Source organism: Lutra lutra, chromosome 2, assembly GCF_902655055.1.
Source record: "Lutra lutra chromosome 2, mLutLut1.2, whole genome shotgun sequence".
Lineage (NCBI taxonomy): Eukaryota > Metazoa > Chordata > Mammalia > Carnivora > Mustelidae > Lutra > Lutra lutra.
The window spans coordinates 153,549,237-153,565,145 of record NC_062279.1 but is presented as its reverse complement, the minus strand read 5'-3'; the positions used below and the strand labels follow the sequence as shown (position 1 = coordinate 153,565,145).

General features: G+C 36.0%; 1 protein-coding gene across 10 annotated transcripts in view; it reads left to right on the top strand.

Moving 5' to 3' along the window:
• Positions 1–15,909, top strand: part of LDB2 (LIM domain binding 2) — a 380,811-nt gene that overhangs the window by 279,192 nt on the left and 85,710 nt on the right. For all 10 annotated transcript variants that reach the window (XM_047718957.1, XM_047718956.1, XM_047718955.1 and 7 more), the window contains exons 3-4: positions 8,317–8,489; positions 15,604–15,726. In XM_047718957.1, the coding sequence (XP_047574913.1) occupies positions 8,317–8,489; positions 15,604–15,726 (296 nt within the window). The remainder of the gene's footprint in view (positions 1–8,316; positions 8,490–15,603; positions 15,727–15,909) is intronic.

Genomic DNA, 15,909 nt, shown 5'->3' with positions numbered 1-15,909 from the left:
GGTTCTCTGATAGGCAGGGAGCCTGCTTCCCCCTCTTTCTCTGCCTGCCTCTCTGCCTACTTGTGATCTCTCTCTCTCTGTCAAATAAATAAATAAAATCTTAAAAAAAAAAGATGAGAAAGTAATGATATAAATATATTGGGGGAAAAAAGAAGGGAACAAAACTATCCATATTTGGGAATGAGAGATTTCTTCACCTAGAAAACTTGCAAATTCTTCCAAAAAACTATTAAAATTAATAAGACCATTCTAATAAGTGTGTGTGTTGCAAATAGAAATATAATGAAAAGGTTGCATTATCCATTCAGTATAACTAAAATATTTAAGAATTATCTTAACAAGAAATGTTAGCTATTTGTATATACCAAACTATAGAATTATTTTGTGGTAGAGATACAGACTTAAATGGATAAACATTTCATGTTCCTTTGTGGGAAGACTGGGTATTTTAAAGATGCCAACTGTTTCTTAGTAAATCAAATTGAATTTAAATTAACCTCTTTCCAACCTTGGAGTCAGGGAGAAGGGAGAATTTGACAAAATTAGCATAAGGTTGGTCTTGAAGAAGATAATATTGCTATGAAAGTGTTGAAATAAAAATATACAGAGGGCAGAAAAAAATCTATCAGATGTAAACTGCATGCTGAAGTTTGGATAACTAAAAGAATAGTGTACTGTCTTGGGAAAAGTGAGACAAGTCTATGTAAAGGAATTCATCCAGACAAGACCATCTAAGGTACAAATATATAATATCTGGTCCAGAGAGCGGTCTAAATCATGGTAAATGTGTGATGCTCCCTAATGCATGCTATTCCCTTGGCCCCCTTTGCCTGATTGATGTCTATTCATCCTTTAGTTTAGATCTTAACTCTATCACACTATTGACCTTCTACCCATAGGGCATTAGTAACTAGAGCATGGCTCAAATGAAGTTGACTCCTTGGCTGGACCACAGTTCCTACCCTATGCTTTGGATAAAGGGATAAAAGAGTTCTGCCCACAATGAAAATCACACATCTGAGAGAAATACCCTGTGGTATGGCTGACAGAATCAGAACCCAATATTACCTGAATATGCCGAAATATTTGCTGAATTAAATGAGATGAAATGAGGCTTACCTGTAAGTTTCTACAATTTGATCAGATGCTCCTTAAGAGCAAGATGTGGTCTACCGTGGTCATCATTATTTCTCTAACATCTACACAAGGTGGTCCACTAAAGTGTTAGTCCATTTATTAAAATGTTTGGTAGATAGAAAATGGAAGAAAAAACACCAATTAGATTTCTAGGAGGATCACATATTTTTTATGGAGTTTTGGGATTTTGTTGGCAGGTGAATAATACATTAAAGAAAAATAGAATATAGGGTGTCTGCGTGGCTCAGTGGGTTAAGCGTCTGACTTTGGCTCATGTCATGATCTCAGGGTCCTGGGATTTAGACCTGCGAGGGTCTCCTAGCTCAGCAGCATTGTCCATCTCCCTCTGTCCCTTCCCCTTCTCCTGCTTGTGCACTCTCTCTCTCTCTCAAATAAATAAATAAAATATATTTTAAAAAAGAAAAAGAACAGAATATGTTCATCAGATCTTATCCTTGGCTAAAATTTTCTAGTGAGATCTCATTGCACTAAGAATAAATTGCAAGCCATTTGCCATGGCCTAGAAAGTTCCACATGATCTGGTCCTGCCTCTTTTTTTCTGAGCTCATCTGTCATCTCATTCTCCTGACTGTGCACCTGCCACACTGCCTTCTTTCTGATGCTATGGCACACCAAGCTTATTTAACCCAAACTCATTCCTGTCCTAGGGCTTTTGCTCTTGTGCTGCTGCCTAAGCCTGGACCATTTTGTTCTCTGATCTTCACATGGCCCTGTGGAATCAGAGAGCCATCTCCATTAACATGTCCTCACTACAGCCTTCCAGGCCAGCCCGTCTAAACTAGCTTGCACTCCCTCACCACCAAGTCTTTTCTGCTTCTTCACTTATCTGCTGTTAGTGTCCAGCCCCTAGAACAATGTCTGGCCCATAGTTGGTACTTAGTAAGCATCTATTACATGAATGAATCTTTGAAATAGTAAGAGAGGTAATCAGAAAGAAGATATTTAAATCAAATTGCTTTGGTTGAGAAAAAGAAGTAAAAGGTTTTGGCATTAAAAGATATGTTAATAAAAGATTTCAAATGCCAACTTATGAAAGTAAAGTTTGTTTTACTTACTTTTCCTTCAAAACAAAGGAATTTGCTTTGAACCTCTATCACCCCTATTTAATTTCAAGCCGATTTATTTCCTTTGTTTTGGCTATTTATAATGGTTATTTACTATAAATAAAATCACCAGTATTGTTTAATTCATTACTAGGAGCATCTCCATTTACATGTTAGCATAATGTATTCACTGATTTCTGAATACACATGTTTATTTTTAATGAATCTCTGTGTTTATTATTTATCTCAGTTGTATTTCCATATGGATTTCTTAGAACAACTATATGAAACTACGTAGATTCAGATAACCAATTTGTCCTTATCACATTTACAAAAAAAGTTTTTAAAACTATAGTAATTGATGATTTTATTATAGTTAAACTTTGCCTAATTAAAAACACAAATGTGTGGTTGTATGGGTTTCTCTTTCCAAAGAGGAGAAAAATCATTAGTTAAGTAATTGTCAAGCATAAGTGACACTAATACTAATACATCCTCTTATTCCACATTTTAATTACTGTCCTCAACCCTTTTCCTTTTTTTTTTTTTGAAGTGAATTGTCTTTGAAAGATAGAAATTACAGGCATTTAGAACAGTAAATGATCTCCCCAAATCAAAAAGTCTTAACATTAGACAATATTTTCTCACAGGACTTGGAGAACTTCAGAGCACTTAATATCTGCACATTAGAACTGCAGTTTGGCAAAGATATTTACACCTAACAAGCTATCAAAGAATTAGTCTCAAGATAAGGAGTAATTGCTATGTGGATTTGCCTATAAGTGTTCAAGTATGTATGTTTCACCACAACCTCATCAGGTTTTTGTTTTAATCTTTTCATTATTATTTTATTTGGTCCTTTGATTTCTGGTTTGAACATTTTCCCATACGATTATTTCTACTGATAACCTCTTTCATGTGCACTACCTATATACATTCTTAAGAGTTTAAAAAAAGCATTTCATGATGATTAATAGAGATCAAATGCTCAAAACAACAGATACATGGTAGTTTTTATCTTCTCAATGGTTAAGAGTTCTCAGTTTGTACCATTTGGTTTCTAAATGGGGGAAAATTAGCTATATCTTCAAGTATCCTGTAGATATCCTAACATCCACAGTATCACTTATGAGAAAAGATGTGAGTTAGATACTGCTCCCCAGAACCATCAGCCTATCAACTCCAATAGCAAAAACTTCTGGAGAATGGGGTCAAAGGTTGGGAACAAAACAGAACAACAATAAAACCTCTCAAGGAACTGGAATTTAGAGCTTAATATCTAAATTAGCTATGAGTAAATTTTTAGCTATCTCTAAATGTTTACCTACAATGTAGAGTATTATTTAGACTTTCTTTATACACATTTCAGGCTCCTGAATAATTTAATCTGTCATTTTCTTGTCTTTTGTAAGAGTATAGCTGAATTATATATGTTGTATCAAACCTCCCTATATTTCACTCATAGAAAATCTTGTAGTATCATGCTTACCATATTTCTCCTTCCCAACTTTTGGAACTTCGACCTAAATGTGTAAGAAAAATTGAATTTCTTTTATAATCTACTGTAGTCTTAATCTCTATACAAGAATATTTGAAGATGTAATCCTTTCTGTGGGAGTACAATGTCGATTTAGGTATATCAATATTTAAATTATTTTTAATTCCAAGGATTAAAGTATAAATGTAAAGTGTAAGTGTAGCATATGAATATGACAGTATAAAATTTGAATAGATTCAGAATTGGTGTGCCTGATGAGTTATGGGACCACCACATCTAACTCTGAAGCATTCACTGATTTAAAGTCATGTCTATTAGGTTGTGCAGTGTGGCTGCATGATTTACTAAATTAAAAGAACATTTTAATCTTCTCAGTGATTCAAAAATAATAAAGATGTACATTGAAATTGGGATTCAGAAGAAACTTGCAAAGAGTTCAAAAATCACAAATTCTAAGAAAAAAATCACAAATTCTTTTTTTTTTTTAACTATTATCACATTGTATTATAGATGCTTACATATTTGTTAACTCTCTTGTTAGAAGTAAGTGGAAGACAGGGACAAAAATCTATTTTTCTGTTTCTAGCACTTACCAAGGAGCTTTACGCCTACTCTGAGCTCAGTGAATGTTTATAGAAGAAATCAATGAATGAGTTATAGAGTGATTTCCTCAAGCACAAGTGATTTTTTTTTTTCTTCTGGTTACTTGTCCCCTTCACTGCACATTATCTATATACTGCTTGTCATGTGTGTGTTATATTTTGTATATATTCCCTTGTAGAACAAAAACTCTGTGGAATAATGGTGCCCAAAGACATCCAGTACTGATCCTTGGCAACTGTGAATATGTTAATGTTAACTTGGGATGGTAGATTATCTGGATTATTTGGGTGGGTCCAATGCAATCACAAGGGTCCGAAAAAGTGGAAGGGGGAGGCAGACAAGGAAACCTCCAACCACTATTGCTGGTGGATGATGTAGGAAGGTGACATAGCCAAGGAAGCAGCCAGCTCCTAGATCCTTGAAAAAAAACCCAAGAAAACAGGTTCTCCCCTAGAGCCTTTAGAAAAGAACACAGCCCTACTGACACCTTGATTTTAGCTCAGCAAGACCCATGTCAGATTGTCAGGAACTATGAGATAATCAATAAAGAGAGTTTAAGCCATTAAGTTTGTAGTAATTTGTTACAGCAGGTATAGAAGACGAATACAGCTACTGACACAGGATGTTGCACAAAAAGACTCAGCTATCTCTTATAGTTAATTTTTTCTCATCACTTCCTTTTTCTTTTACATTAGCGTTTGTTACCCCATCCATGCTCCAGTGCAGTGGGACAGCATTAATCAGGGTTCATCTGTTTGCAAATGACAGAAAACTAACACAAACTCACTTAAGCAAAAGAAGCAGGAGGTACACGTCTCACAGAAGTAGGACCTTCAAGGGATGGAACTGGGTTTCAGTCCTAAGAGGTACCAAATCAGTCCACAAAGACTTTCTGTCTCTCTAATCTGCTTTCCTTTCTATGCAAGTTTCTGTGTTTCTATAATACACATTTTTAGTGGCAAGACTGCCCTCTTTGTCTTTCAGGATAGGATTCTAATTTGCCCATCTTTATAGCTTAGGAGGTTGAGAGGTGCTGTGATTTTCCATTGTTACATTAAAAACGTATAGGCTAAAAGTACAAACATTTAATTTATTTACTCATGCTTCTGCAATTTGGGCAAAACTATGAGGGACAGCTTATATCCACTTCATGTGATACCAGCCTGAGGCAGCTAATTGGAGTTTAAGGATTCACTTCCAAGATGGCCTCACTCATGCAGGTTGGTGCTGGCTGTTTGCTGGTAGCTCACTGGGGTTGTCAGCCCGAAGACTCAGTTCTTCATGTGACTGCCTCAGTTGGTTGGGCTTCTCACAGTAGAGCAGTCTTAGAGTAGTTGAACTTCGTACATAGTCTCTGACTTCTCACCCGGCGCAAAGTACAAGCTTCTCTATGCCATTTTTGTTGTTGTTGTTGTTGTTTTCTTCTTTTTTTTCTTTTTCTTTTTCTTTTTTTTTTTTTTAAAGATTTTATTTATTTATTTGATAGAGACACAGCGAGAGAGAGCACAAACAGGGGTGGTGGGAGAGGGAGAAGCAGGCTTCCTGTGGAGCAGGAAGCCAGATGCAGGGCTCAATCCCAGGACCCTGGGATCATGACCTGAGCTGAAGGAAGATGCTCAATGACTTAACCACCCAGGTGCCCCTCTAAGCCTTTTTAAGATTTAGCCCAAAACTGACACGAGGTCACTTGTGTCCCATTCTAATGATTAAAATGGATCAAGAACACAGTCCAGATTTGAGGAGAGGAGACTACATCCACAAAGGTGTGAATGCAATTGTCCTGGTTCATTGGGACCACCGGTAGCAGTCTACCACAGTGGATAATGGAGTTTTGTGAGTGATGGTCAACATAAGACCATGGGGGAAATATATTGTTCCCATAAAGAAAAGGGGCTGAACACAAACTTCAGGTATTCCTAACAATCAGTTTCAAGAGTGCTAGAAAATACTAAATAAAGCAAAGCTACATTTTCCTCTAAGTATATTTACTATATAGTTTGTACATTTTCTGGAGTTGGAGAGGTAATTAAAAATTGAGGTTTAAAGTTAAAAGTTGAAACTTTTATCCCTATTCAATTTTTTTTATTCTGCGAATGAAAATGATGATAATATATAGTAGATATTACTACAAAGGAATTGAAATGGTGCAGGATTCATGATGAATAAGCTATAATGTGGCTAATCCAGTGGTGTTTATTTGCAGTAACCTTTTTAATGCGACAATTCCTTGGATATTGTAGTGAAATATTTTCATCTACATTTTTATGGTTTGTATTTATTCTCCACAGTACAGATCCCCAAATGTCAAATTACTAGAGCTGTTTTATGGAAATTAGTTTTAGGTTAGACTATTTGAAATGCATTAAATTAATTTTATCTGTTTAGAAAAGTACAATAAGGTTTTTCGCATTAACAAAGTTTTCCTTATCATTTCAGCTGTGTGTACATTTAAAGACATGGTGGACTCAAATCACTCTTGTTTGAATTTCATATTTAGCAAATGAACATGCGCAGTTGGGGATTAAGCAGTGTTTGGAAAATGTATGTGTGAGGATTATTTAGAATGGAATTGCCAAAAATCCTGGAATATTTAATACACACTTGTTGATTGATTTTACTGCAATAAATACAAAGCAATAACAACTATATAAATTATTCAGAGACCAGTCATCCACAGCAGGATTCTTTAGAGATTACTTCAGAAAACAGTTTGGCAGGATATTCTTTTTATAGTTTTTTTTTCCCCCAAATCCATGTACAAAAAAGATATAGATCCATATGGAATGGATTAACATTGATTCTTTTAAAATGAAATGAAACATTTTAAAACATTGAAGTGAATATTGTATGATCTTTCCTACTAAAGCTCTCTTTGGTAATTTATTTATCTTAAATATTATTTTTGTCTTTCAGGAGGCATTATATAGTGAATGTAAGAGATTTATTAAAAACCTTGGATTGCTTGAGAGTGCTTTTGTACTTTGCCTCAAAATCTGCACATAGGCAAAATTCCTGATATTATGAGTTGGGATTTTCAGTTTAAGAGGATTTAAAATCTCTGCTAAAGCAAGGGCTTGTTAGGTGTTTCTAAGCATCATATATCAGAGATATATGCTACTTACCGATCGTGCAAACTAAAATGGGGCAGGGCAGGACACATGGAATCAAAGAGACCAATTTAGAACAAGTAGAAGGTATCAAGTTATTTTAAAATTGGTCTTTTGTTCTAGAAAGATATCCAGCTACAGAAGCAATAGAATAATCAGTATTTACACAGGTATGGACCTTTTTGTATATGCAGATTCTCAATCATTAAAGCAGTAGGAGACAGTGTTGAAAAGAGTAAATGTTTTCAGATTTGGAGGTAGAGACCCCAATTATCTACTTATTATAAGTCATGTGACTTTGATACAGTCCTAATGACCTTTTTTTGACATAATAATCCTTTTGGTTTCCAGTTCCCCACTACCTTGAGGTTGTTCTGAAGATTCAATGAAAGAATCCCAAAATACTTAACATACTGCAAAGCATTACATTATCAAAATTTACATTATGACTACTATTACTAATAATACATGATTGGATGATTGGCTTATAAACAATTCACTGCAAAATCCAATTTGATTGGATGTGTTTTATTTTTTTTTTAATATATTCATTTAGAGGATACTTAGGAGATTCACAGTGGTCATTGCTTTTGTTCCTGTTATTTTTGATGTTGTGGTTGTTGTTCCTGTTAGTTTTAAAGTACCAACCCTTACATTATTGACTTTCAATGAATACAAAATCTGTAGAGATGAATGTACAAATTTTTACTGAACAGTTGGGGATTTTATTTCACTAACTGCAGCTCAGAAGGGTCATGGCTGTTTACAAAAGAAAGAAATTTATCTCCTTGTATGTTTGGTTTCTTGAAATGATTTGTATCCAGTTGGAAGTCTGGCAATGGCGTGGGTTGAATGGGACCATTGAATTCTTTTGTTAATGTTTTATTTCTCTGTGTTTCTTTCCCAGCTATTGGCAGGACTCTTATCCCTCGTTACTTTAGCACTGTGTTTGAAGGAGGGGTGACCGACCTGTATTACATCCTCAAACACTCGAAAGAGTCATACCACAACTCATCCATCACAGTGGACTGCGACCAGTGTGCTATGGTCACCCAGCATGGGAAGCCCATGTTTACCAAGGTACAGGACATACTCAGCAACATGGCTTGTGCTTCTGTGGGTATACTGAAGGACAATAATTATGCTTTTCTTCTGGAACTTTGAGCTGATTTCTTACATCTCAGACACTGTCAGTGCTATGAGATAATCTCTTTTGTTTGTGACATGGCTAGACGCTTGGTGAACATTGTTCTAAGATGTGTGCATGCGATGTAGAGCAAATATGATAGACCCGCAAAATTAAGAGACACAGGTTGCTAAATTAGAAAACAAATAATCTTCTCCATCTAAAAGAACATTCTCCCATTGTTGTGTGGTCAGTATTTGTGTTTTGTTTCTAAAATTAAATATTTTTTTAAAGCTAAGTTCAAATGTTAATAAACGGGATAAAAGGCAACTAACTACAACTCAACTAATTGCAATCTTTAAGGAGCATAAAAATATAAAAATATAAATGTAACTAGAGAATTCAGAGTTTAAAATTTGTTTCCCCAAATTCTGAGAAGTTCTGTGGTTGGTCAGTCAGCAAGTGAGCACAGTAGAGTCAAAAGTTGGTTGTGAGAAAATGAGAAACACAGGGGAAGGTGTTGGGTGGAGGACTGGGTAACATGATCTTTGAGGCACAATTTGAAGGATGTGAAGTGAAAGAAAATGTTTTCTATACGTTCTACACCTATGACCCTTCCCATCCACAGACAATCAACATGGGGGAATACTCCTTCTGGGCAAAGACCTTTCTAGAACACTACAGACAATTCCTTTATGTCCTCTCCCAAGTAGCAAAATTAGTAAGAACAAATATGTAGCCAGAGAATCTGACAAACAGAAGTTTACTTGAATGAACACTAGTTAGTGCATTGTGATGAAGACTCAGTGTGAAACTAATCTGTAATATTAATGACAGCAGCTATCTCTTTTAGTTGAAAACACACATGACAATCCTCTCTTTATAGTTGAGAACTTAAATTATCAGGGTTAATTGCAAAAGCCCAAATTACAAGACTGAAGATATGTTTGTTACTTATGCACAGTTTTGTATGCACACATATAAAAATAAAATGTTTATCATTTAAAGTATCCATTGATCTTGTTGGTGCAGCTTCATCTTCCTGATTGCTCACGACGATATATTTTAAAAAAAGGGGGGGGGGGCAAAGGAAATGGTGAAAAAATGCAAAAGCAAATCATCAAATGTCATTGATTTCATGGTATCTTAATTTTGTCAATAGACATTTTAAATGTGGGGCAGAAGTTGGGTTTTTCTCTTTCTTCCTTTTTAACAGTTGAATGGAAAGGAAGGTTGCCAATCAGGCACAAAGAATATTCATTCCCACTGTATGTAGATGTTCATGCTGGGAAGAGAGTTTTGTTACATGGAAAGGAATGATCACCTGGATGATGATTTAATCTGTGCATGTCTCACTTCATTTTGGAGATGTAAAATATTAACATAATCTTGTATCTCAGTTGGATAACACCACCTATTTCAAAAGTTAGGAAGTCAGAGACCCACAGAGAAAGGATTCCTTGCTAGCTCATTATTCAGTTTTTATTTGTTTGTTTTGTTTTTGTCTAGGCTTAGCATTATGTTTAGGTAATCAAGAAAAACATGCCAATTCCTTATGCTTTACGGGAAAAAAGAAATCCATGAGAATTAAATAAAATGGCTATAATGAAGAAGCTACTTCCAAAGCCTAGAGCCATTGAAAATAAAAATGCATTTTTGCAGCATTCCTTTTATAAAGCATAAAATATTTTATATAAACACACTAATACAATATTTTATAATAAATTATATAACAATAAATAATTTTAAAATAACGTGTAACATTTTATATACATGTAAAATGTATAAATAAAAGGTAGTCTTTTATATTTTCTCAATTTCTTTCATTCCAGGCCACAACTTTTTCATAAATGAGCATAGTCAAACTGCTCTGAAGATAAAATGATATATATTCAGGATGAGTTTAAAATTTTTTTTTAAAAATCCCATTCTTCTGATGAAGTGCCTTTTTTCACTCAAATCAAGAAGCTAAGATTTCCCTTGGTTGCAGTTTTTCCTCACCCAGGAATGCTTCCTCTCAGATGGCCATGGGGAAGCCCAGAACAACCTCCTCCTGAACTCAGATCTTTCACCCCAAGCTTCAGTTATTTAGGTCACTTCTCCCTCTACTCCATGGCAGTACATCTCCCAACTCTTGTAATGAATATTTCCATACTGTGATGAAAAATATCACTTTCTGGGAAATGCAGCTTAGCTATGTGGACTTATTCCAGATGCTAATTATGCACATTTATTTTTAGAAAATTCTAAAGCATTCATTTTTTTCTTTTTACTTTTTTTCCTCTTCCCCCCACCTTGGTGATTATGATACTACCCAAAGAATCCTTCCAATTTTTCTTTTGTACTTATATTAATTAAAAATAACCCATCTTCATGTAATAAAATAATGTGAGTATTTAGTATAAAACAGTGAGCTAATGACCCTTCAGTAGCACAAAGAAAAATGTAGTCTGGAAGCTGCTGCTTTATTTTTAAAGGGGAGCCCCACTGTACATGGAATTACTTTAGCACATTATGTACAAGCACATCACATTGTTCTAATTTAGACTATCAATACACTCTAATTCCCCAAATAGCGTTTGACCCAGTGGTTCTGAGTTGCTTTTATGAAAATTTGGTCAACTGGTGAATCAAATATCAGCCACAGTCCTAATCAACGGTAATATTTAATATTCCTCAGGAGTATAGTGCACATTTTGCAATTTCCTGATCCTAGGAACACTATAGATTATGGATAAATATGTAATTAGAGTTTTAAAACACACATTATGAAGCCTTTCTTTTCTGTATTCAATTTTGAATCAAAATGAAAACAAGGTTTAATAATCTGAAGAACAATCACCAAGGTTTTCAGAATCCAAGACCCTTGAATTATATTTGAGGGTGTGAATATGGACAGATGCTGAGAGGAGCCTCCCTGGGGTACACATAGGGCTACTTTTAGATTTTACAAACTAATGTCATAGTTACAGCCATGACCAAACACTCTTATCATTCTGTAAACATGGCTTTATGTTTTCTCTGGTCTCAATTAATTTATTACACAATTATTTATGACTATAGGAAAGTACCCTGAAGTGCCTCAGCCATTTTCCCTATATGAATGCTCATTCATGTCGTTGACATCATTCCTATCTTAGCTTGTCTGCAACATTATAGTCCAGGATTTATCCATTTCTACCCTTATCCCAGCTCCAGTTGAATTAGTATAATATCAATGATCATATTGCTTTCATATATGTATACATATGTATTTACATATGCAGTATTTCCACATAAAATACAATGAGCTTTATGCAATTGTTAATTTGAAAGCAGTATTTCATGCATAAACACCAAGAAAACTAAGTAAACACTTCTACCTAAAAAGCACATTTTCTTTCATAACAGGTCTATGAACATCATTTGTATTCTACAACAGCATGGTCAACATTGCTTTACAATTAGTCAGAGAAAGAAAAGGGTTAAAAAGCTACCGGTTAGTTTGAGAAATGTTCTTTTTTAGTTCTCTTGTTCCTGGCCTAGTCTCAAGCTAGCACGTGATCCGCTGAATGCCTGCCAGCCTCTTTCTTGTTGATCCTCCGGAGACCATCTGTGCTGGGGGCATTGATTAGAGTGTGTCTGCTGGGATTACATCTTTTCTGTTGCCATGCCAACTAATCAGCTGATTTTGGTTACCACAGAAACAAAATGTCAGAGCTCACAGTACGGTAACATGAATTCAGCACAACAGAAAATGTTTTCTTAATTGGGGACCCTTTTGATTTTGGATTCCAACTGAAAGGCAGCTTTAAAAAAAAAAGGGCCAACTTTAGATAAAAGCTACATTAATTGTATTGATTAAGAGGAATGCACAGAATTTCTCTGAAAAGAGAAAATATTAATTCTCCTTTATAAACTATGTCTTTTTTTTTTAACCATTTCCAGACAAGGAATATATGTATATATGTATATATGTATATATACATATATTCCCCCCACTTAGGCGCCTCTATTCCATTTGCTGATTTTTGCATGTTGAATAAATCACAAGGCCTTTAGTTTCCTTTAACTTCCATGATGGGGGCAGGAAGCAGGGAGGCTGAATAGGGCTTGGGAGAAGGCCATGGGTAAAAAAAACTACCTTGAGGGAGCACAAGAGTGACCAAATTCTCCTCTGTTCTTCCATTCAAGGAAGTCATTTAATTTTCACAGTCAACTCAGATTCAATTTTAAGGATTCCTCTCTTGCATGTGATATGCTCTGGATAAGGCTGATTTCTTGGTTTGGGCTTACAAGGGAGGAGCCCAAGGCTTGTTGCAGTTTTCCCTTTTGTAGGCCCGTGACAGTTCGAAGGCAAGAAGTGTCCTCAACTGGTTTGCTCTGTCACAGTAAACAGACAATACAATTTAACCTGACTTTACAGATCCTCCAGTTGAGTACCTCGTCAGAAGGACTCCATCTATGCCTTCTTATTATGGAATTCTATTCCAGTAGAACCTCCATCTGTCTTGGGTTTGTGGTTCATAAACACAAAACAAATAGATTAGATAAGGAAAAAGCATGACATTTAACTGGGCTAATATTTATTTAAACATCTAATAATCCCCCTTCTTTAAAAAAAAAAAAGATTATAGCATCCAAATATCCTTGTCCTCTGCTGTCAAGACATTTCAGCTGTCACTGGATGACTGCAGTCACCTCCCTTTTGAGAAAGCTTTCGCTGCAGGTGGCTTCTGTCATACTAACTCTCTGGAGGGAATTGTGTAGCTTAATCTCCATGCAACCCCTTTGAAAACCTTGGTGAATTAATTCCAATGCTAAGAATGTTCTAGAGGAGTGTTTTGTTCTAGAAAGTCTTCCCCCATTTCCAAGTGCACAACACTCATGGCTAAGATGCCAGGAAGGAAGCTCTGAAGACCACTCAATTGAAGAGGTTTAGGACAAGGTGTCTAAATGCTTAAAATTACCCATGGATTCTGTTAGTGGAGTCTGAGTTGGAGATCTTCACCCAGTTATCAATAATTATCCTACAGTGCTTCTGAGACCTTTGAAAAAAAGAAAATGGTGGACATCAATAGCATCTTTCTTAAGTAGTGCCCTTGCAACACATGTTACTAACCCTCCTTGTACTGGTATTTGGCTTGTTCAAAGAAATATTACTGGGGCACCTGGGTGGCTCAGTCAGTTAAGCATCAGACTTGATTTTGGCTCAGGTCATAATCTCAGTGTCTTGCAATTGAGTCCCCCCACTGGGCTCCATGCTGGGCTTGGAACGTGCTTAAGATTCTCTCAACTCCTTCTCTGCCCCTCCCCCTCTTCTACTCACACATTTCCTCTCTCTCTAAAAAAAAATTTTTTTAATTAAAAAAAATACCATTTAAAAAATAATAAGAAAATGCTACCTTAAACTAGAATAAATAGAAAGCACACAGCCCACTGCCTAGGACATAGTTGGAACTCAATAAATGGTGACCTTCTGTATTAAATTCCCAAAGAAAGAAGTGGTTATTAATATCTCACAAAGGTTGAAATAAATTGTTAGTTATCTTCATGGACTATAGTTTTAGAAATGAGCATACCCTCCTAGTGAGTTAATTGTTATTTATGATTTTTACAACTTGTGTAGTGCATTGATGTTCCAAAATTGTGTATATTTGCTTTTAGCATAGGAAACATTTTCTCCAAAAAACTCGATCAGAAGTCCAATACCTTGAAAGGATGAAAACTGAAGCTGCTCTGGTCGAATCGAGAAAATGGGTGGAGATCACATGGTCTATATAGAGGCCAAATTCTTCCCAGCAGAGCCCCTGAGACACCTCCTTGGATCCCTGGGTCTCAGAGAGCACATTATGATGACCACTAGTGGCGGGGTTCTGCATTTTTGGGTTGCATTCTTTTTATCTTTAGAACTATTATTTGCTGTCATCCTACTACGTGCCATGTATAATACCAGGCAATCTACACATACAATATCATTCATATATTTACCCAGCAACCCTACAGAAGGTTAGTACTACCCTCATCTTACAGATGAGGAAACGGGAACTTAGGGAATTTATTTGGTTTTCTCAAAGTTCCCAAATAAGTAAAAGTAGAGTTAGGGTGTGCATCTAGCACTTTCTGATGTCAAAGCCTCTGTCTACTCCAAAGCAAACATGAACTGAATGATTTGTTGTAACTATTTAAATTGGACCAATATGCTCCCACTACTTCCTATTTTTTAGTTGAAATAGGATCCATGGTGTCTGATTGCCTAACATTTCTTCGATTTCAAAGTCATTAATGAAAGAAGATAGGTAAATTAAATAGGAACTACATGCTAAAAATGATCTAAATATCAAAAGAAGAAAAAAATGATCACCCTGTCAAGGAAGAGAGCCTCATAAATTCTATGTTTCTTTAATAATACATATTTTTCTTAGAAAGATACCACCCCTTCCCCCAAAACTTGGTCTTTTATCACTGCTGATTTGTCACTGCTGATAGCATGCCTCTATTTCTCACATGCCAATAACTGATCCCAGCTGCCTTGGGTTACACATTGTCCCCCTGGAATTTGTCCCTGAAAATGAAAACTTCCTCTGTTTGGATAACCTTGTAGTAAGTCCTACTTAAGCATGAATTATTTTATTAGGTACTTTCTCCCAGAGTAGGTCTACCACGATTAGAACAGGATTTCAAGCTCTGAGGATAGAAGGATGATGAAAACAGAGATAAGGAGGCGGGGGAGAGTATGATTTTTGTGAGGACACACTGTGTGTCAGGAGTTTTTGACATAATGCTGCAATAATATAGGTTTTGTTCCCATATTTGCAAATGAGGAAACAGAGGCTCATGGAGTTTTGGCAACAACCAGTCAAGTTACTTGTAGCTCATGGCAAGTAAGCAGCTGTCTTGTCTTTTGAACCCATGGATCCAAGCGCTCACACTTGTCTCAGTATGTCGTGCATAAAGCACATCCTTGCCAAGATCCAGCACTGTCCGAGGACAGTCAGGGAGACCACGCTGAGCAGCTGACGTGTGAGTTACAAAAGTGTGGCATTGACAAAGTGCACAGCAAATAAGTGTGTTGTTTGTCGCTTCTAGGTGTGTACAGAAGGCAGACTGATCTTGGAGTTCACCTTTGATGATCTCATGAGAATAAAAACATGGCACTTTACCATTAGACAATACAGAGAGTTAGTCCCAAGGAGCATTCTAGCCATGCATGTAAGTAATTTCAGCACTATTTTACTCTCTTTCCTTCCCCCCTCCCCACCCCATTTACTCAAGGAGGAAAGTACAGTTCTCTCTCTCTGAAAGAACAACAGTCTTCACATGTTGGGTAATGAACTCTCAGTTTGAGTTTTCCCCTCAACTATTTTATTCTACAGGCCCCCTTCCCCCTTTTTG